General features: G+C 37.6%; 3 protein-coding genes across 4 annotated transcripts; 1 reads left to right on the top strand and 2 right to left on the bottom strand.

Moving 5' to 3' along the window:
• Positions 1 to 643: 643 nt before the first annotated feature.
• On the bottom strand, positions 644 to 5,140 carry LOC114610214 (olfactory receptor 50-like). 2 transcript variants are annotated; one of them, XM_028754715.1, is made up of 2 exons: positions 4,208 to 5,140; positions 644 to 661 (listed from the first exon to the last, which is right to left on the bottom strand). In XM_028754715.1, the coding sequence occupies exons 1-2, from the start codon at positions 5,138 to 5,140 to the stop codon at positions 644 to 646; spliced, it is 951 nt and encodes a 316-aa protein (XP_028610548.1). The 2 variants fall into 2 exon arrangements, with proteins under 2 accessions (XP_028610548.1, XP_028610549.1); XM_028754716.1 differs by lacking the exon at positions 644 to 661 and having other exon boundaries at positions 4,193 to 5,140.
• Positions 5,141 to 13,731: 8,591 nt separating this feature from the next.
• LOC114610199 (olfactory receptor 1N1-like) lies at positions 13,732 to 14,667 on the top strand. The gene has a single exon (XM_028754691.1). It carries the CDS (start codon positions 13,732 to 13,734, stop codon positions 14,665 to 14,667), a length of 936 nt encoding a protein of 311 aa, XP_028610524.1.
• A 3,560-nt stretch (positions 14,668 to 18,227) lies between these two features.
• LOC114610198 (olfactory receptor 1J4-like) lies at positions 18,228 to 19,166 on the bottom strand. The gene has a single exon (XM_028754690.1). It carries the CDS (start codon positions 19,164 to 19,166, stop codon positions 18,228 to 18,230), a length of 939 nt encoding a protein of 312 aa, XP_028610523.1.
• Between the last annotated feature and the right edge of the window lie 1,141 nt (positions 19,167 to 20,307).

Raw genomic sequence — 20,307 nt, forward strand, 5'->3', positions numbered from 1 at the left:
AGGGTCTAAACCACAAGCCTGGGATCACTTAGGGAGGGATCCATGGCTCCAGTTGTATATGTAAGGGGGGATGGCCCTGTAGGGCATAGGTGGGAGAGGAGATCCTTGGTTCCATGAAGGCTGGATACCATGTGTGGAAGAATTCGAGGGTGGGGAGGTGGGAGTGAGGGGGTAGATAGGGTCACATCCGCAGAGAAGCAGGAGGAAGGACGATGGGATAGGAGGTTCCTGGGCAGGACAGGGAATGGAGTAAGGGGATAACATCTGAAATGTAAATAAAATATCCAATAAAAAAAGAAAATTCTGTCACATAGACTAAATGTGCAGAACAATGAAAAGATATTACAATCTGTATGGTAAAAGGTCAAGTAACATAAAAAGGCACTTATCAGAATTACACCTGACTTTTTAGTAGAGACACTAACAGCCAGGAGAGATTGGGCAGATATCTTGGAGATTCTTTTATTTATTTATTTATTTATTTATTCATTTATTATCTTGGAGATTCTAATAGACCAGATGTCAGCCAAAAGGACTATACCCAGCAAAGCTTTCAATTACCATAGATGGAGAAAACAAGATATTTCAAGACAAACCTGAATTTGAACAATATCTATCCACAAATCCAGCCATATACAAGATACTAGGAAGAAAACTCCAACTCAATGGGATTGACTATACTCAAGCAAACACCAAAAATTTGGAATTCCAATTAAAAAAATGGCTACAGAGATAAACAGAATTCTCAACAGGGGAATTGCTAATGGCCAAGAAAGACTTCAAAATATGTTCAATGTCCTTAATCATCAGAGAAATGCAAATCAAAATAACTCAGAGATTCTATCTTCAACCACTCAGAATATCTAGATCAAGAACTTAAGATGATCTTGAGTGAAGTAACCCTAATCCAGAAAGACATAAATGGTATGTACTCACTTATCAGTAGATACTAACTTTAAAGTACAGGATAACCATGCTACAATCCACAGACACAAAGAAGTTAAGTAATGAGAAGTGCCCAAGGGAGAATGCATGAATCTCACTCAGAAGAGGAAATGACATAGACATTGGAAGTGGATGGAGAGAGAGAACTGTTTGGGAAAGGAGATAGGGAGGGGAAGAGGAACGGGGTTAGTGGGAGTGGGGTGAGAAGGCTGGGAAAGAAGGGGAATCTGTAGGAGCACAACTCTGAGGCAAGCTGAGGACTTGGGATGGTGGAGGCTCCATGGAGAATATGGGCATGACCCTTGCTGAGACACCTAGCAGCTGAGAATATGGATCCTGAATAGTCATCTCCTGTCACCAGGTAGGACTTCTAGTTGAGGGAGGGGAACACCAACCCAGCCACAAAACCTTCAACCTCAAATTTGCCCTGCCTGCAAGATATGTAGAGTTAAAGATGGAGTAGAGTTTGAGGGAGTAAACAACCAATGACTGGCCCAACTTGAGACCTACTCCATGGGACAGAATTAACCACTGGCATTATTAATTATGCTCTTCTATGTTTATAGATGTGAGGCTAACATATTGTGAGAGAACTGAGAAAAAAGACAACAGCATTACAAAAGGCCATGGCCATGTATGTCACAGAAATAGATTCTGTAGCAAGAAGGGTTGTAATAGGGAGTTACTTAAGGCCAGTTACATTCTCACTATGGCTTTCATTACACGGTAATTCAGTTATCTGGAATAACTTTCTCCAAGGAAACATATAATTTGATCCTAGTAATAGAAGAGATCAGTGTTCCCTTGAAATTCTGATAATAGCCAAGCATGGTTGTACAATCCTGCAATCCCAGTACTTGGTAGAATAAGGCACAAGGATTGTCCCAAGTTCAAAGTCAGCCTTAGCTACATAGTAAGAAGCAGGTTTTCCATGGTTATACAGAATGCCCTTGACATTAAAAATACAAAATAAACTAAATACTTATCAGGAAATAACATCCACTTCTTACCAGGTTATGACACTTAGATAATGGTCTACCATTAGAAGAAATTGCAGGTGCATCCTGAGGCCATCTGACATCATGCCATGTGGGATGAGAGACAGTCATCTCTAACAGTGATAAAATTGGAATTCAGAGAGTTTTACTCACTAGCTTTGTACTAAGAAGAAATAGACATGGGCTAAAATGCTTTCCTTTATTAATCAGCAGGCAGAGAAATTTAAAGTAAAATCATAATAAGATACAATTTGTGGTTAATTTCATTTGCAAATACTTAAGTTCTTTAATTATCAAGCACTGTGTTACAGACAGAATAAAACACATGAGCGTATATTGAGAAGCTTAAATTAACATGTGAATATCTCATCAAAAGTCTTAAACTGTGTGTTTAGAAAAGTTTTAGACTAATTGAAAATGTTCAGCAGAATGTGTGCATACATACTTGTCTTTCCACCCATGCCCATCATTCTAAGTTTTGTTAGCTTTAATCACTCAAGTCTAGGGATTGTTACATGAATATACTACTCAATTATGGTGCTTAAAATGTGGTCACCAGTAAAAAATATAAATGTACTAATAAGGGACAATCTAATATCATCCATATATGCATGTGCTATGTGTATTATTTTCTTTCTAGGTTATTTTTTATAAAGATAAAAGTAAAAGTTTTGGTAAGATGGATAATTGGGGCAATTTTGAAAATATTCATAAACTAGGATTTAACTTCATACACACAATGGTTTGAATTCCACTCCTACCACATATTGTTAGTGTAGCAGGATGGGGCTGGTTAGAAACCTCTCAGTTTTAATGTCTTGTACTATAGAAACTTCTAGAACTAGATAAAATAATAGAGATGGGGAAGTCTGTCATTGAACTTCTAACAGCAGTGAATTTAAGAAATGTTTTCTTCCACAGAGACATTTTCTAAAAAACTTGAAACATTTTTTTTTATCATTTTTTTTTGATGGAAAAAAAAACCAACTACATTATGGCGCCTAAGCATAGAAATATATTTACTTTACTGCATAATAAAATATAGTTGGACTAAACCACACACAAGTCCTGCTTAAATTCTTTCCAGGTTGTCTAGGCTCCTGGATCCTACCCAGGCTTATTCAGTATCCTCACTTGGAACCTTACCTTGGCCTTTTTATCAACTCTTTTGTGACCAGGATAATTAAATTTGAGGAAGAGAAAGTTGTGCCTTTCCATAATCCTTAGACTATAGTGAAAGCATTTAGTATAGACATTAAAATATGCATGGAATAATGTTTTCTTGTAATAATCTAAAACAATTTGAATAACTTGGGAGAACATAAAGTATAGGAATAGGAAAATGTTGGTGAATGGGTACTAGCCATGGAGGAAATATACTCCTTTGTTATACTGTTTAATAATGTGATAAAGAGAGTAATAACATATTATATATTTTAAGAGAACAAGGGAAATTTTGGATATTTTCATCTCACAGTAATAAATATTTGAGGAATTACACTTTCCCAGGTGTGAGTAGCCCAAAGTGTGTGTACTTACATAGACATCATGTGGAATCCTGCAAATGGATACTATTGTTTTATGTGTTAATAGAAATGAAAAGTAAAATTAGAAAATAACAGAGGAATTAAAAAGCAAAAAAATGGGGCTAGAGAGATGGCTCAGCAGTTAAGAGCAATGGCTGTCCTTCTAAAGAATCCAAGTTCAGTTTCCAGCACCCAGATGGTAGCTCACAACCAATCAATTCTAGGGGATACAATACATCTTCTGACCAGGCATGTATGTATATACATACAGCTAGACATACAAAGCATTCCTAAACATAAAAAAATAAATAAATCTACAGAAACTAAACTTCTATTTCCAAGTTTATTATAAAAATAAATGCAAAACTAAAGCTGTGAACCTCTCAGAATGCACTTTTTGTTATCTTGAGAAAAAAAATTTGTTTTAAGTTATAAACTCTTCAAGAAAAATGAACAAAATCTGGGACCACATGAGGATTTTAAATATCTATAGAACATGAATACTAGGCAAAGGAAAAAGTGATGTATTTGTATGTTGAGAAAAATTTCCTCAAAGACTTCAAAAACTGACAACAATTATACAGGAAGTAAACTATTCTGGAAAACACAGACTCCAAAAAGAAAACCTCATCAATAAACACTCACTACAGCCATTCAGAAGGGGAAAGACACATGAATGGGTATGAGAGGCCTTATGTCAGTCAGTAAGAGAGATCACACCCATCACTGTGATCTTGCTCTTCTGTTGAGCATATTTCTCAGTGCTCCTTTTATATCTCGATTTCTCAGACTGTAGATAAAGGGATTCAACATGGGTGTGACCACTGTATACATCACAGCTACAATTACATCCTTGTCATTACTGTAATTAGGTGAAGGAAAAGAGTATAGCCCAATAATGGCTCCATAGTACAGAGAAACCACAGAGAGGTGAGAGCCACATGTGGATAAGGCTTTGCAGATTCCCTTGGTGGAGGGAGTTCTTAGGATGGTAGACCCAATGTAGCCATAAGAAACCAGAATACATATCAATGGCACAGTTATGATCACCACTCCTACAGTGAAGATAACCAGTTCATTGATGGTGGTGTCTGAGCTAGACAGCTTAAGCAGAGCAGAGAGGTCACAGAAGAAGTGGGGCAGAGTATTGCCCCCACAGAAAGAGAGATGGGCAAGCAGAAGGGTATGTAAAATGGCACTGGCAAAGGACAAGACCCAGGACACAATTAACAGTAGGACACAGAGACTCTGACTCATGATGGTGGTATAGTGCAGAGGGTGGCAGATGGCCACATACCTGTCATAGGCCATGGAGGTCAGAAGAAAGCTGTCAAGATCTGCAAAAAGTAGGAAAAAATACACCTGGGAAATGCACCCAGTATATGAGATGGACTGACTGTGTGTCAGCATATTCACAAACATCTTTGGAGCTGTGACTGATGAGAAAGAGATGTCTGTGAAGGCCAAGTGGCTGAGGAAGAAGTACATGGGGGTGTGGAGGCGAGAGTCCAGCCTGATGAGCAGGATGATGAGCAGGTTCCCTAGTACTGTGGTCAGGTACATGGCCAGGAACAGGGCAGAGTATATGCCATTCAGTTCTGGGTTGATAGGGAGCCCCAGGAGAATGAATTCAGATGTGATACTATGATTATTCCTTCTGACACAGTTCATTTTTTCCTTTTCTGGAAACGAATGAAATAGAAACATAAAAAAGAAGTAGCTGTGGCTGTTATGTAACACACTCCCTCCCCATCATTTTAAAACCAGTCTGTTTGTTTACTTTACCCCCAGCTCAACAGTGTTTGGCAATACTAACAAGGAGTGATCATCTGGTCAAGGCACATCAACCCATGACTTTTGGAGAAACTGGGAAGTACTGTTTTGGGAGTTCATGATGGAAACCCGAGATTAGGTAATTAGGATGTAAAGGAAGAGAATCACTAGTGTCTGGTGACGGTGGGATTGGAGCACATGAAGATCAGGCAGTTTGAGCCTGTGTTCAGCCTGGAAAGGTATACGGTTAAAGAATTACTGAGAAGCTAGATTATGAAAGTCCTTTCCAGTTTAGAATATTCGAATTCTAGTCTCAGAGAAGTAGAAAGTATTGATGCATCCAAGAAAATGTTTAACAAATGAAGTAACCACATTTCTAAATAACTTGCTGTCTGCTGATGTGGAGAGCAAATTATAGAGCAGTGTTGTTCATAGGAACCTATAGTTGTTTCAATAATTTAGGCATAACTCACCTGCTTATGGTTGGATTGTGGCAGCAAAAAATATAAAAGCAAATAAAATTGAATGGATGTGCAGTAAATTTGGAAGAAAACCCACCAACATCTTCTGAGAAATAAAGGTAAGCAAAATGCGTTATTTTCCACTCTTTTTCAGGAAGTAAGTATGACTCATTTTCAATAAAACTGTTATATGTACATTTAATTTTATGGTATCATCTCAAAATTTAGAAGCCAGTTCAAGACAAATTTCCAACTGAGGCTACTGGCATACTATATTAAACATAGAAATTATAGTTAGTAACACACTGTGAATATACACCGAAACACACAGATACTTAGAGCATTACTTAACACATTCTCTCTACCTGTTTCTATATAATCTCTTAGGTGATGTGAATAGATACCTCCAGCTAAAAAGAAAATGATGGTAAAATTCTTCTATTTATTTCATGATGACATAGTGGTTGTTAAAACAGATGGAACCTCTAAGGATGTCCATATCACACTTCTGCAGGCAAAAGAATTATAAACTAATACTCAAGCAAGATAGATATATCAACATACTTTTGGTTAGAACTGCTGAAAAATTGGCATGAGTTATAAGTTTTCAAACTTCCAAAAGGACCCAAGGGGCAATGTGCCCATACTCAGCTCAATTAGAGAGAGTGAAATATAATTGCTTTATTCCTTGGGGACCCTTCTAAGAATGAAGTTACATGTTGCAGCAGACATAAGGATAAACCCTTGGAGAATGCATGTCAATAATGACAAAATAACCAGTAGGAGCTCACAAAGATTTTTACTTTTCTGGTCCCCTTGAGGAAAATGTGATTCAGAGTTCATAATGAACCAAACTGAATGTTAAGAGTGATAAGAAAGATTTATTGCTTCTGAATTCTATGACATTTTTAGGAGTGTGTGTGTGTTTACATATGTGTGTGAGTAGGTATACATGTGTGTGAGTGGGTATACATGATATACACATATGTGTATGAGGGTCAGAGTTCAATGTAAGGGTGTCTTCATTCTCAGCTATTTTCCCATCTTCTTTTTAATTTATTTTTTAAATTATTCACTTTACATTGCACTCACTGACTCCTACAATCCTTTCCCCACCCTGCAACCCTTTCTGCTCTGAGCCTGTAGGTTTCTCCTGAGTATACTTTCACCCTGGCACTTCAAATCTCTGTGAGGCTAGGCACATCCTCTCCCACTGACGCAAGAAAAGGCAGTCCAACTAGAAGAGCATATCCCACATACAGGGTCTCTCATTGAAACTGGAGATCACTGATTGGCTAGATTTTCTGCTAGCCCAAAAGATACTCTTTCCCCACCTTCTCCATACTGAGATTATAGGCAAAACATACCATGCTCAATAGTTTTTCAAATGGTATTAATTCTTTGATACCTTCATATATGGTACCTTCAGTTATCTCTCCATTTCATCCCAGATTCACATTTCCCATTATATACTCAAGCAACTTGTGTCCTTAATTTTTTCATTCACTCACTAATTTATTTATATTACATTCTGATCCCAGGATCTCCTCCCTTTTCTCCTCCATACCCTTCTCTCTTATATCCCCTTCCCTCAGCTTCCCATCCCTTTCTCCTCAGACTAAGGGAGGCCTCCTATGCATATCAACTGCCATTACTAATAGTGTCAGGGGTGGGCTCTTTCTTATGGCATGTATCTCAAGGTGGACCAGTCATTGGTTGGCCATTCCCTCAATTTCTGCTCCATCTTCATCTACACATATATTTGTTTGTTTGTTTATTTATTTATTTATTTATTTCTCAATTTTAGATAGCCTTCTCCTTCCAGTACCCCCTCATATAGCCCTTCTCCCAACCCTCCTCCCTTTCTTCTCTGACAAGGGAGATGCCCCCTTAGGTACTAACCCACCCTGGTACATCAAGTCACTGCAGCACTAGGCATATCTCCCTAGCTAGTGGAACAGGATCCACAGGCAGTCAACAGAGTTAAAGACAGCCCTGGTCCAGTTGTTTGTAGACTCAGATAAAGACCAAGCTGCACATCTGCTACATATGTGTTTGTGTGTGTGTGTGTGTGTGTGTGTGTGTGTGTGTGCACATGCGGGGGGTCCAGCCCATTTAGTTGATGATTCAGTCTCTTGGAGCTTCCAAGGGTTCAGGTTAGTTGACTCTGTTGCTCTTGTTGTAGAGTCCCTATCCCCTTGGGTCACTCACTACTTTCGCCAACTCTTTTACAAGACTCAGTGAACTCTGTCTAATGTTTGGCTGTAGATCTCTGCATCTGTCTTTATTAGTTGTTGGGTGAAGGCTTTAAAAGTACAGGTATTCTAACTGACTGCAAGCATAATAGCATTATTTATAGTGTCAGAGATTGGTTCTTACCTATGGTGTGGGTCTCAAGTGGTGCCAACCATTGTAGTGCTTCATCTTTGTTCCTGTAGTTTTTGAAGGTAGGGCAAATTTTAGCTTGAAGATTTTATGGTTGGGTTGTGTTCCCTATCCTTCCATTAGAAGTATAGCCTGGTTATAGGAGGTGGCCATTTCAGGTTCCATATCCTCTATTTCTAGGAGTCTTTAGTGGGTTCACCCTCATAGATTCCTGGGAGTTTCCATTGTTCTAAGTTTTTAGCTCATCCCAGAGATGACCCCAAACTGATTCCAGTTCTCTCTCCCTCAGTCCCTCCAACACTTGGTCCTGCCTATTACCCTCTGAATCTCCTCCTCTACCCAGTTTTCTCTCTCTCTCAACCTCTAATGTCTATTTTTCCCCTTCTCACTTAGACTCAAGCATTCTTCCTTGATCCCTCCTTATTACTTAGCTTCTTTGAGTGTGTGAATTGTAGCATGGTTATCTTGTACTTTATGACTATTATCCACTTATAAATGAGTACATATCATATTTGCCTTTCTGTGTCTGGATTACCTCACTCAGAATTTATCTTTAATAGTTCCATCCATTTGCTGAAAATTTCATGATGTCTTTGCTTTTAATACCTGAGTAGTATTCCATTGTGTAAATGTACTACATTTTCTTTATTCATTCTTCAGCTAAGGGACATCTATATTATTTCCACTTTCTAGCTTTAACAACTAAAGCTTCTATGAACATAGTTGAAAAAGTGTCCTTGTAGTATTGTTCAACATCATTTGAATATATGCCCAGGAGTAGTACATCTTTGTCTTGAGGTAGAACTATTCTCAATTTTCTAAGAAAGTGCAGTTCTCCCTTTTCCTTGGGGGTTGTTGGCCAATGGGAGCAGAGTCAAAGAACCAGGTTCTAACAACCTGTGAGTACTATTGAATGACAAATTACAGGAATCAGCTTCAACACAACAGCTCAACTTTCTTCCAGGGTAAGGGGACCATATATGTAGAGGGCAGCAGCTATTTGCAGATAGGTGCTGATAGGTGTTGATAGGTGAACACAGTATGCCTCATTTGCATTAGGCAGAACCTTCCTATCATCTGTGTGGAAGCACAATACCCCATTATCATATGGGCGGCATGGGGGTTGATCTTGCAGGGAACTATATTGATAATCCCTGCAACAATGCCTAGGGACACATACCAAATAAGGTCAGGCAGAGAGTAGGAAGTCCCACTGAGTAAAGGAGTTCTACATTTTATGCAGAACTCAGAGAGCTGTCCAGACCTGATGGACTGCAACCTTCAGCAGTAGGTCCCTCCAACAAGAAATCATCAAATTATTTTTCAAAGTGACTATACAAGTTTGCACTCCTACCATCAAAGAAGGAGTGTTCCCCTTGCTCCACATTTTCACCAGCATGAGCTGTCATTTGAGATTTTGATCTTATTCATTCTGACATGAGTGAAAGATGGAATCTCAGGGTAATTTTGATCTGCACTTTCCTGATGACTAAGAAAATTAAACATTTATTTAATTGCTTCTCAGACATAAGAGAGTCCTCTGTCAAGATTTCTCTGTTTATTTTTGTACCCCACTTACTAACTGGGTTGTTTGGCTTATTGATGTTCAATGTCTTGAGTTCTTTACATATTTTAGATATCAGCTCTGATGCATGTAGGGTTAGTGAAGATCATTAAACAATGTAAATAGACTTATAACCCCCAAAGAAATAGAAGCAGTCATTAAAAGTCTCCCAATCAAAAGCAAAACAAAACAAAAAAAACAAGAAACAAAAAACAAAAACCAACCCGCAAAAGAAAACAAACAAACAAGCAAGCAAACAAACAAAAAAAGCTCAGGACCAGATGATTTTAGTGCAGAATTCTACCATATTTTCAAAGAAGAGCTAATACCAATATCCCTCAAACTATTCCACAAAATAAAAACAAAAGAAACATTGCCAAACTTATTCTATGAGGCCACAGTCACTCTGATACCTAAACCTTACAAAGATTCAACAAGGAAAGACAATTTCAATGTCTCCATATTAAAAAACACATCAAGTTTCAGTGCTGCTTATATACTCTTAGATTTTTACCATTCACTGGCATGTGTTAAATCTATCATTGAATAAACAAAAAAAACTTCTTCCTCTTTTAGAACCTATCATTTCCCAACAGTCCCAAATGAGGCTTCATGTCCATACCTATCCCCACGGCTGAGATTTGGTATAGCTTAAGTTTACATAAGTCCTGTGCATAACTCAAACACTGTCAATTTATATGTAATTGCCCTATTGTGTTCATAAAGTACTAGAGACTATGGATGACAGCAAACAAGCTAACTTTTATATCTGTACTTATGTGTATATATATATATATGTACGTATGTGTATATTCACCATATATATGCAGGAGTAAGTGGAGATTAGAAGAGGATATTGGATGTCCTGAAATCAGAGTTAGAGGAGGTTTTGAGACATCACATGGGTATTGAAGATGGGTCCTTCTTTTAAGAGAACCAAATGCTCCTAACCACTAAGCCATCTCCCCAGTCCCAGATTACATTTCCCAAATTGTTTAAGGATTTTCAAGTATCCTAAAGTAAACATAGAGGAGTTCAAAAGTCTATAGCTGGGGAAAGCATCTAAAATTTAGTACCAATGATGGAAATATTCTGTTTCACAGGTCCATCTGGTTTCCAACTTCAAACATTTTGTTATTATTATTACTTTTCTCTTTGTGAGTTTTGTCCCTTAAAAATCTCTTATAAAACATAATTGGGTGAGATAAATTAAGTAAGTGCTTTTATCTTTACTCAAAAGCATGAGAAACTTTCAAAAATGTGGTAGAAGTCTTCAAATTTCATTTATGAAGCAGCTTATACACAAAGGGAACTTGTTACAAAAAGCCAAATGTGTCTTCCTAGAAAGCAAATTTAACTATAGATCAGTGGTTCTCAACTTTCCCAATGCTGACACTTTAAGTCAGTTCCTCGTGTTGTGGTGACTTCAGTCATAAAATTATTTTGTTGTTCCTTTATAACTATAATTTTGCTAGTTATGAATTGTAATATAAATATCTTATATGCAACACACAGTTTGAGAACTGCTGCTAAAATTGTTATTATCAAACAATATAGTGGCAAAACTGTTTAATTCTATGTATAAAGAAAACAGTAAAACATCTCAACTTTAATGGAACCCAGTGCTGCACTAATTTTGTCTGTTCTAATAGAGACAGGGGAATCAAGTATCAAAACTATTCACTAATGAGGCTCTGGGGAACTCTGTTCCCTGACTTCTTGTATCTATAGGCATTGAAAGTAGAGTTTGTTCAACATTTTTCTAGGGATTATTAGCCTGATGAAACAGCAGCTCTGTGTCTGTCAGGTCAGGCTTCAAACTCAAAACATAAAATACTTTAAAATTTCTCAAAACCTTGCCCAAGGAATTAGAAGTTCTTTCTCAGATCATTAAGAGTTTTCAACAAAGAAACTCATTTTTCTGGATTTTCCTCTTCTAGCAGATGAATCAAACTATGCCTGTTGCATCTTTGCATTCAACTATGACCTTGACTTCTCTTTGTGGTCCTTTCTTTACTTTGTGGATCCAACTTCATCTAGAACCCTGAGATTGTTTCCTTCAAGCTTCTAATCCTTCTAAATAGTATTTCATCTACATCGAACAATTTGAATTTTGCCTCAGTCTATTTGCTGTTTGTATTTAATATTTTTTCTTCAGAACCCTGCTTCCAGTCAATCCTGTTAAAAATCTTGTCAGGAGGATTATGAGTCTTTCTTCCTATATAAATACTTTCGTGTGGCTTTCTTTTCAGTGGACAGGGTAGCAGTGAGTGTGGGAATTTGATTAAAACTGTTACAGGATACCAGGTCCATGTCCTGGAATACTCTTACCATAAAGCTCACCTGTCTCACACTTGTTGACTGACACAGTAGACAAGAGGTAGTGGTAAGTAAAGGAACTGCTTGACTTGGATGACAGGAAGTAAATCAATTCATGGGAACACCTCATTGATGTCTCAAAGACATGCTAAAATTTCTGAGAAGAAGATTTCAAAAAAATTGACAAAGCTTTTCAAGGAAAAGTAAAACCAGGAAGAGCAAGAGGGAGGTGGTAATCCAAAGTATTGAATAGAATAACAAAAAGACACAATGTAAAAAATGTGGTTTGTGGGTAAGGGCTCCTACTGCCAAGCTTGTTAATCTGAGCTGGATCCTTAAAATCCACATAGTGGAAGGAGAGAACAGATGGCTGTAAACTGTCCTCTGACCTGTAAGTTGTCCTCTGACCTCTACACAGGTACAGGCAAAAGTAGGCATGTGTGTTCATGCGCATGCATGCTCTCTCTCTCTCTCTCTCTCTCTCTCTCTCTCTCTCTCTCTCACACACACACACACACACACACACACACACACACACACACACAATCTCTCTTGAACAAACAAAAAAATAAATAAATATTTTAAATGTACCTTTTAAAAATAGATTATTTTATCTATTTACATTCTAAATGTTGCCCCCCTTCCTGGAGTCTCCTGCTTTTTTATATAGTGATAAAATCATGGATACATTTTATGTTCTTTTCTAAAAGTAACATGCAAGCCCTTTTAAATAAAGAGAGGAAAAATATTGATGTGGAAATAAAGAGCAGACCTGGAAGTCAAGGATTCATGGAATTATCAGACAATCTACATCCTTCTTTGTCTTGAAGAAGGTTAAAATGCATTGGGTTTTCGGAGAGATTTTTCCTCTGAGAATATGGTTAGTTGAATGTGCTCAGTCACTTGAGTCTAATCTTTGTGAGGCATCACATTTTTTCTGTCATGATTAATTATGATTAATTAATCACACCAGGAACAAAATTAGTGTTGATTCCTTTTTGTCTCTCATGAATGTTGTGAAATTTTGAGATGTGTTAGTCAATTCAGTTTGTGTACATTTCAGAGATTCACAGGCATGTAATCATTCCCAGATTCTCCTCTTAGAAAGTTTGAAATTTTGACTTAGAAATCTAAACATTACTTCACGGAATCCTTTGGTTTGCAGATAGATTTCTCCTTAGGTGTGAACTCTGATTATTCAAAAACATTTAAGGAAGATGGTGATGTTGTTTGTGAAAAGCCCCAAGGTCTTGGTATTTTCTGTCTGAAGAAATGATCAAAGATTGAGAGAATGAATCACTCAACTGCCATTTTTTTGTAAAATGGGTTATCATGAATGTTTGCTAAAGGTGATTTTTTGCATGTTTTCAGAAAATCTCCAGAAAGAGTATGTAATTTGGCTCACTGTAGCATATCTGTAAGGATATCCTAGTGTGATATAAGAACTAATGGGACCTGATAAAGCTACACTAAAGCAGGGTAGTACCAGAGATCACTGTGCCTTTGGAAGGTGACCTCCACTGGAAGAATGCTTCTTGTGCCACAGACTACACTGGAGAGGAGAGAGGAAGAGTAGAAAGTAGGGAATTCTTCAGGAGAGAAGGATAGGAATTAAAACCCAATGGTAGGAAACATTAGGACTAGGTATAGTGAATTTAAATATAGATGTAGGTGTTGATGACTCAGAAGCCAGTGCCTGCATCTTGAGAATCAACTGTTCATTCTGACTATCTTTTCTGACCTACAGATGCTCTAGACCCATGGAAAACCAATCCAGTGTCTCTGAATTTTTTCTACGAGGAATATCAGGGTTTCCAGAGCAACAGCAGCTACTCTATGGACTTTTCCTATGCATGTATCTTGTCAGCTTGACTGGGAATACACTTATCATCCTGGCCATTGGCTCTGACCCACACCTTCACACTCCTATGTACTTCTTTTTGGCCAACCTGTCCTTTGCTGACATGGGTTTAATATCATCTGCAGTGACCAAGATGTTGTTTAATGTTCAGACTCAGTGCCATACCATCTCCTATACTGGTTGTCTCACCCAGATGTATTTCTTTCTGATGTTTGGTGATTTGGATAGTTTCTTCCTGGCTGTGATGGCCTATGACCGGTATGTGGCCATCTGTCACCCTCTCCACTATTCCACAATCATGAGTGCCCGAGTCTGTACCCTGATGCTTGCCCTATGCTGGATCCTCACCAACATAGTTGCCCTGACTCACACTCTCCTCATGGCTCGATTGTCCTTCTGTGTTGTTGGGGAAATAGCTCACTTTTTCTGTGACATTACTCCTGTTCTGAAGCTCTCATGCTCTGACACTCATGTCAATGAACTAATGGTTTTTGCCTTAGGAGGCACAGTACTCATGGTCCCTTTTGTATGCATTGTTATCTCCTATATCCACATTGTGTTTGCCATCCTGAGGATTCGAACCCCTGGTGGGGGTACAAAGGCCTTTTCAACCTGTAGCTCACACCTTTGTGTGGTCTGTGTTTTCTATGGAACACTCTTCAGTGCCTACTTGTGCCCTTCCTCTGTAGTCTCTACAGAAAAGGATGTTGCAGCTGCTGCAATGTATACGGTGGTGACTCCCATGTTGAACCCTTTCATCTACAGCCTAAGAAACAAGGACATGAAAAGGGCCCTAAAGAGGCTTCTCTGTCATAAGAGAATTTTATCTTCTTAAATGTAAGAGTAATGGTCAATGAAGAAACATAGTCTATGTCAAACAAGTTTCTTCTCATTTCAGGTTGCATATATTTTAGGTACAAGATTGATGTTAAGTTACCATTATTGAACTTTAGTCTTTCCTTGTATAAAGATTATAGAAAATAATATTTATTCTCTTCTCCATTCTGTCTTTTTTATTTATGATATTGCCTTGATGTACAACCCAGGCTAACTTTACACTCACTGTAGCCTGGGTTGGCCTTTAACTCACAATTCTCTGTCTCAATCTTTTGAGTCCTAGATTCACAGACTGAACATCAACACTCAGTTCACTGGTTTCTATTTAATAAAATAACTGGAAGATTGAATATGATAAACTGGAAAGTGCATCAGATGAATAACCAATGTAGTAGATGGTCAACAAATGATAGCTATTGTTGCTATGGATGTCATTCTTTAAATGTACAATAACCCAGAAGTAACAAACTGTTTTCTAACATCCATCTGTTCAACAAGTATTCACAGAATATTTACAATGTGCCTCTACTTAAGTAAAAGTCTCTACTCTCATGACATTTCATTCCAGATTATCAGTTCATTATTGAACATATTTGTCTTGTTCATGAGAATAAGAGGAAATTAAGATAAAATAAAGGATAGATGTTACATTCCAAGAAATCCAAAATAAGTAAAGAATTTTTCCTTCACTTAATTCAACATTTATATTTCTGTGCTGGCTAAATGACTTTCTACAGTTTCTCCAGGAATGTTGTTAGATTTCTTCACACTGCTTCTGCCTATTGATGCTCATATATGTTCAATGCTGAGACTAAAGAGATGGCTCAGTAGAGAAGAACACTTGTTCTTCTTTCAGGGGGCCCAGGTTCACGCCCCAGCACCCAGGCCAGGCAGTTCACAAGTACCTGTAACTCCAGCTCCAGCAGATATTACACCTTCTCATGGCCTTTATGTACACATGCATGCACATATGAATGCTCATATATAATATATAGGCACATATGCATATAAGTAAAAATGAATATAAACATAAGATATTTTAAAACTGCAAAAGAAAAACACTCCTAAAACAAGTAAAAAAATGTTCAACTCCAGTAGCCTTGTATTGACCACCAAATGAGAATATTGAAACCTCTTTTCTTACTTAATTGTAAATGTGTCTTCAGATCTAAACTGGGCTTTCTGTCCTTCAGAAGAGACCTAAGTGTTAAAATTTTAAAATATGGGTCATGGAATTTGATTCTTACTCTTGTCTTGACCATTTTCTACTATCTACCTAAACAATCAAACCAATTAAGGGATCTGAATGTGTTTTCACTTTGGTTTCCCAAATGTTTCTGCAGCAGTAAGGAATTAGGTCAGTTCAGGATATAGAGGACCATCAAAGGCCCTGATTGTTTCTTCATGGTCAACTGTCTAATAGTCTTAGGTTCCACCTAGCCAAGCTAGTTACAATTGTATTAAAAATTCTAAATATATTTCTTTCTCAATACATATACTTTATCTCTGGCCCCAAAGTTCAAACTTATACCTCCTTAAAGTTACCCATTCCTAATGTGTTGTTGGTAATTCAATGTGGTAATACATTGTGGTAATTCAATGTGGTAATAAATTGTGATTTATACCACAATACAGATTAGTGCTAAATCTTGCAGTTTGATTGTACAAAGAGATTTTCTCTTGTTTCAAATGAATGATGAACAGTTTGCTTATTCATCTTTCCTATTTAAGGTATCCACTTTTTATTTGCTTAGGACCCATATTGTAAAAGCAGGAATTCTTCAAGTTACTCCCCAAATTTCTTAAGGTTATTCAACATAATCAAAATTATCCCAGCTACCTAAGATTCCATTCTTAAATATCTCTCCACAAAGCCAAAAATCAAGATCATTTCTCGGATGTTTTGTCACTGTTTTCCTTCATTACTACGACCTGTGTAGTATGACTACAAATTATGCTCTTTCCATCCTCATATCATGATATTCACCCAGGCACTAATTATTTGTTACCCATTGTACAATGACCAATTTGGTCATTGGTTATCCAAGTACCTAAATTCCTTAATATGGCATCTTGCCTCCAGCATAATAAAACACTCATCTGCCTGCCTAGATTAATATATGATGTCCTCTTGATGCTTATACATCTGTGCTTTAGCAACATAAACCCTTTTTTATTTCCTTGAACTTACCATGTTTTTGTAACACCTCTAGTTTATTCTATCCTTCTGTCTAGACTGTCATTTTTCCCATGCATATAAATCCTGCACACCCTTCAAACAGTTGAAAACTTCCTTCATCTTTAAATTTTTCCATAATCTAAGCAGCATTTCCTAAGTCTTTTTTTGTGATACTCTTGTAATTATGCCATTGAACTAAATAAACCTTAACTATAAAATACATGTAATGGTCTGTTTTTTATAGAATTGTTATGATCAACAGAGATGGCACAGATATAAGAAGCTTTTAACACATGGCCTGTAACACAGCATCGTGCAAAAAATTAGGATCATTTTATTTTCATAGTAAGGTGTTGTTTGTACTCTGTCAGAGGTTTTTCTAGTTCTATGTGGGTAGACATAGATACACTGCTTGCTGTAAAATAGGTAATGTACTAAATGTCTGCTAACTACAAGATGAGTGAAGTAACACTCTAACTCTCTAGACTTAATGATAAATACATTAATGTATATATGTAATAATCTCATTTCATTTGCAGCTTCTTTCTTTAAAAATATATATATTCATAACTTATATGCAGGTAGAACTGGCTAAGACTGAGTTTCCTGGTAACATGATGATGCCATGCCTAGCTTAATCAGGAAAATTATGGAGAGGTTTTCTTTGTCATTGTTCTCAAATCAAGAAGATTTGAGGGCTGAAGTGGAGTAGCTGAACTCACAACAGTGAGTTGTTAGAGAAGGTGTTAGGGAAAGCACAAAATATTTTCTTCTCCCAGATCACCTTTATTATAACTAATATTTTTTGTAAATGAAAAAAGTATTGAATTGAAGGCAAAGGAAAGATATAATACTTATCTAAAATTCCAAGTCCTGTGAACTTTATACACCAATGTTGGAATCTTTTAACGATTCTTATGAACAAACATATTTCTAGGAAATAAGAGAAGTGACTTAAATTACTCTAACACTTATTTACCTACCAAGATTCAAACATGATGCCCTCCTGGCTCTCATACATCTGTCCTTTAGCAACACGAAACCTTTTAAATTTCCTTGACCTTAGCATGCTATTGTAATACCCCTGGTTTATTCCAACCCTAAATCTAAACTGTCATTTGTCTTGTTGCCTAGCAATCCTGCTCACCCTTCAAAATTCCAACACCAAATTTTCCAAATCTTGAGGCAAAATAAATTGACAACGTTAACACAGAATTCACTTTTTATACTAATGGGATGCAAGGAAAAAGTATGCCAGAATACAGTTTGAGAAATGAAATATTTACTGAGTACATGCCTCATAATGAGACCACAATCAGAGGTGTAGTATTTGAAGATATGTGAATACGTAGGCTATCATGAGGATATGAAATAAGTCATTAAGTTGAGATTGCTGCTCTATTAAAGAGCTTCTTCAAAGCCTCCTTCATGTCTCTGTTCCTTATGCTATAAATGAAGGGGTTCAACAATGGAGTGACCACCGTGTACATCACAGAAGCAACTATGCCCTTGTCACTAGAAGTGCTAGATGAAGGTATAAGATAAAGTCCAATAATTGTACCATAATACAGAGACACCACAGAGAGGTGGGAGCCACATGTAGACAATGCTTTGCAGATCCCTTTGTTAGATGAAACTTTCAGAATGGTAGCCACAATATGGCCATAAGAGATCAAGATGCATATTAATGGCAGAGTAATGACTGTTGTGCCTGCTGTGAAAATGACCAGTTCATTGAGGGAGATGTCTGAGCATGAGAGCTTTAGCAAGGCAGCAAGATCACAGAAGAAATGAGGAATGGTGTTGTCAGCACAGAAAGACAACCGGGCCAGGAGGAGGGTGTGAGATAGGGCACTGACACAGGATAGGATCCAGGAAATAGCTATCAGTAAAATACAGAGCTCCTCTCTCATGATGGTGGTATAGTACAGGGGATGACAGATGGCCACATACCGATCATATGCCATTGAAGTGAGGAGAAAGTTGTCCAGATCGGTGAATAATATGAAAAAATACATCTGTGCTATACATTCTTCATAGGGAATGGATAGATCTTGAGTATGCATGTTCCTAAGCATCTTGGGCACAGTGACAGATGAGAAGGAGATGTCTGTGAAGGCCAAGTGACTGAGGAAGAAGTACATGGGGGTGTGGAGGTGAGAGTCCAGCCGGATAAGCAGGATGATGAGCAGGTTCCCCAGCACTGTGGTCAGGTACATGGTGAAGAACAGGGCAAAGTACATGCCTTGGTCTTCTGGCTGGATGGGGAGCCCCAGGAGGATAAACTCAGACACAGTACTCTGGTTATCCTTTCTCATGTTATTCTTCTCTTTGCTGTCAACAGAGGATATCAAAGAATGGGGAAACAAACAGATATTGATTTATAGCAGGGGAATAAATGTATCATTAATATTTTTATGAATATCATATGCCAGTATTGCTCTACCCTTTAAAGTGAGTTGCACCTGAAATGAGAGAATTTGCCAAAAATTAAGGGAGTTTAATAAGTAGCATCATTGGCATTCAACAGTATCTGGGGACAAGGCAAGTTGGACCGCATGATGATTTGCAACTGCACAGTCAGGAAGTACTTACACTGTTTTAGGAGAGGGTTTTGCACCTACAAATTGAAATGTGACCTAATTTGCATTAATAGTTAAAATCTAAGGTGGATATTTCAAAGTGTTCAGTAACAAAGATTTCAATAAGACTGGCTGAAAAATAAACTTCTGGGGATGAATACTGGTAAATAACTCAACCTGCATGCATGAGGCCCTGAGTTCAATTCCCAGCAAGGCAAAACCAAATGGCCACTGCAGGATATGAATTGCCAAGGTTTCTGTTATGCATGAAGTGGGTGAGAAAACAGACATATCTGATAACTATAATATCAAGTGGAAATACTACGTACTGGTATTTTTTAGATAATTTTCTTATCCTCCTGATTCCTGACCTCTCTTGACCACATGAAAATATACAACTCAATATAGAAAGATTGTTTTTGTTTATTTGTTTTGTTTCCATTGAAGACATTCCAAAAAATAGAACCACTGCTGTACCCCTTTGTTCTTTCTAGCTTCTTTGGGCCTCAGCATTTGGGCCTATTCATTTACTGAGCAACCCTCTCATGAGGAATATGTGTGTGTGTGTGTGTGTGTGTGTGTGTGTGTGTGTATCTCCTTCCCCTAAGGCTTCTGTCTTCCCTTGGAAATGCTCTAAAGCATGATCTCGAAATGCTGTAGGGATGTAGGAAATAGAGTTAATGCCCTATGTCCTGATTTTTTAAAAGCTCATTTTAAAGATCACACACACACAAGCACACGCACACTCTGCAGCTTCAGCTTTCCAATCATTTTACTGGCCCTCTCTCATGTCTCTCCCCACATCTGATTCTGCTCCTACATTCCCCTCTCTCTCCTCTCTCCCAGGGAGCTTCCCAGGAGTCAATGTCCTAAGCTG

This window comes from Grammomys surdaster, unplaced genomic scaffold, assembly GCF_004785775.1.
Source record: "Grammomys surdaster isolate TR1022 unplaced genomic scaffold, NIH_TR_1.0 126035, whole genome shotgun sequence".
NCBI lineage: Eukaryota > Metazoa > Chordata > Mammalia > Rodentia > Muridae > Grammomys > Grammomys surdaster.

Excerpts from the sequence above, each read along its gene's own strand:
- LOC114610199 (XM_028754691.1), top strand. The coding sequence starts at position 13,732 with ATGGAAAACCAATCCAGTGTCTCTGAATTTTTTCTACGAGGAATATCA.
- LOC114610214 (XM_028754715.1), bottom strand. The coding sequence starts at position 5,140 with ATGAACTGTGTCAGAAGGAATAATCATAGTATCACATCTGAATTCATT.
- LOC114610198 (XM_028754690.1), bottom strand. The coding sequence starts at position 19,166 with ATGAGAAAGGATAACCAGAGTACTGTGTCTGAGTTTATCCTCCTGGGG.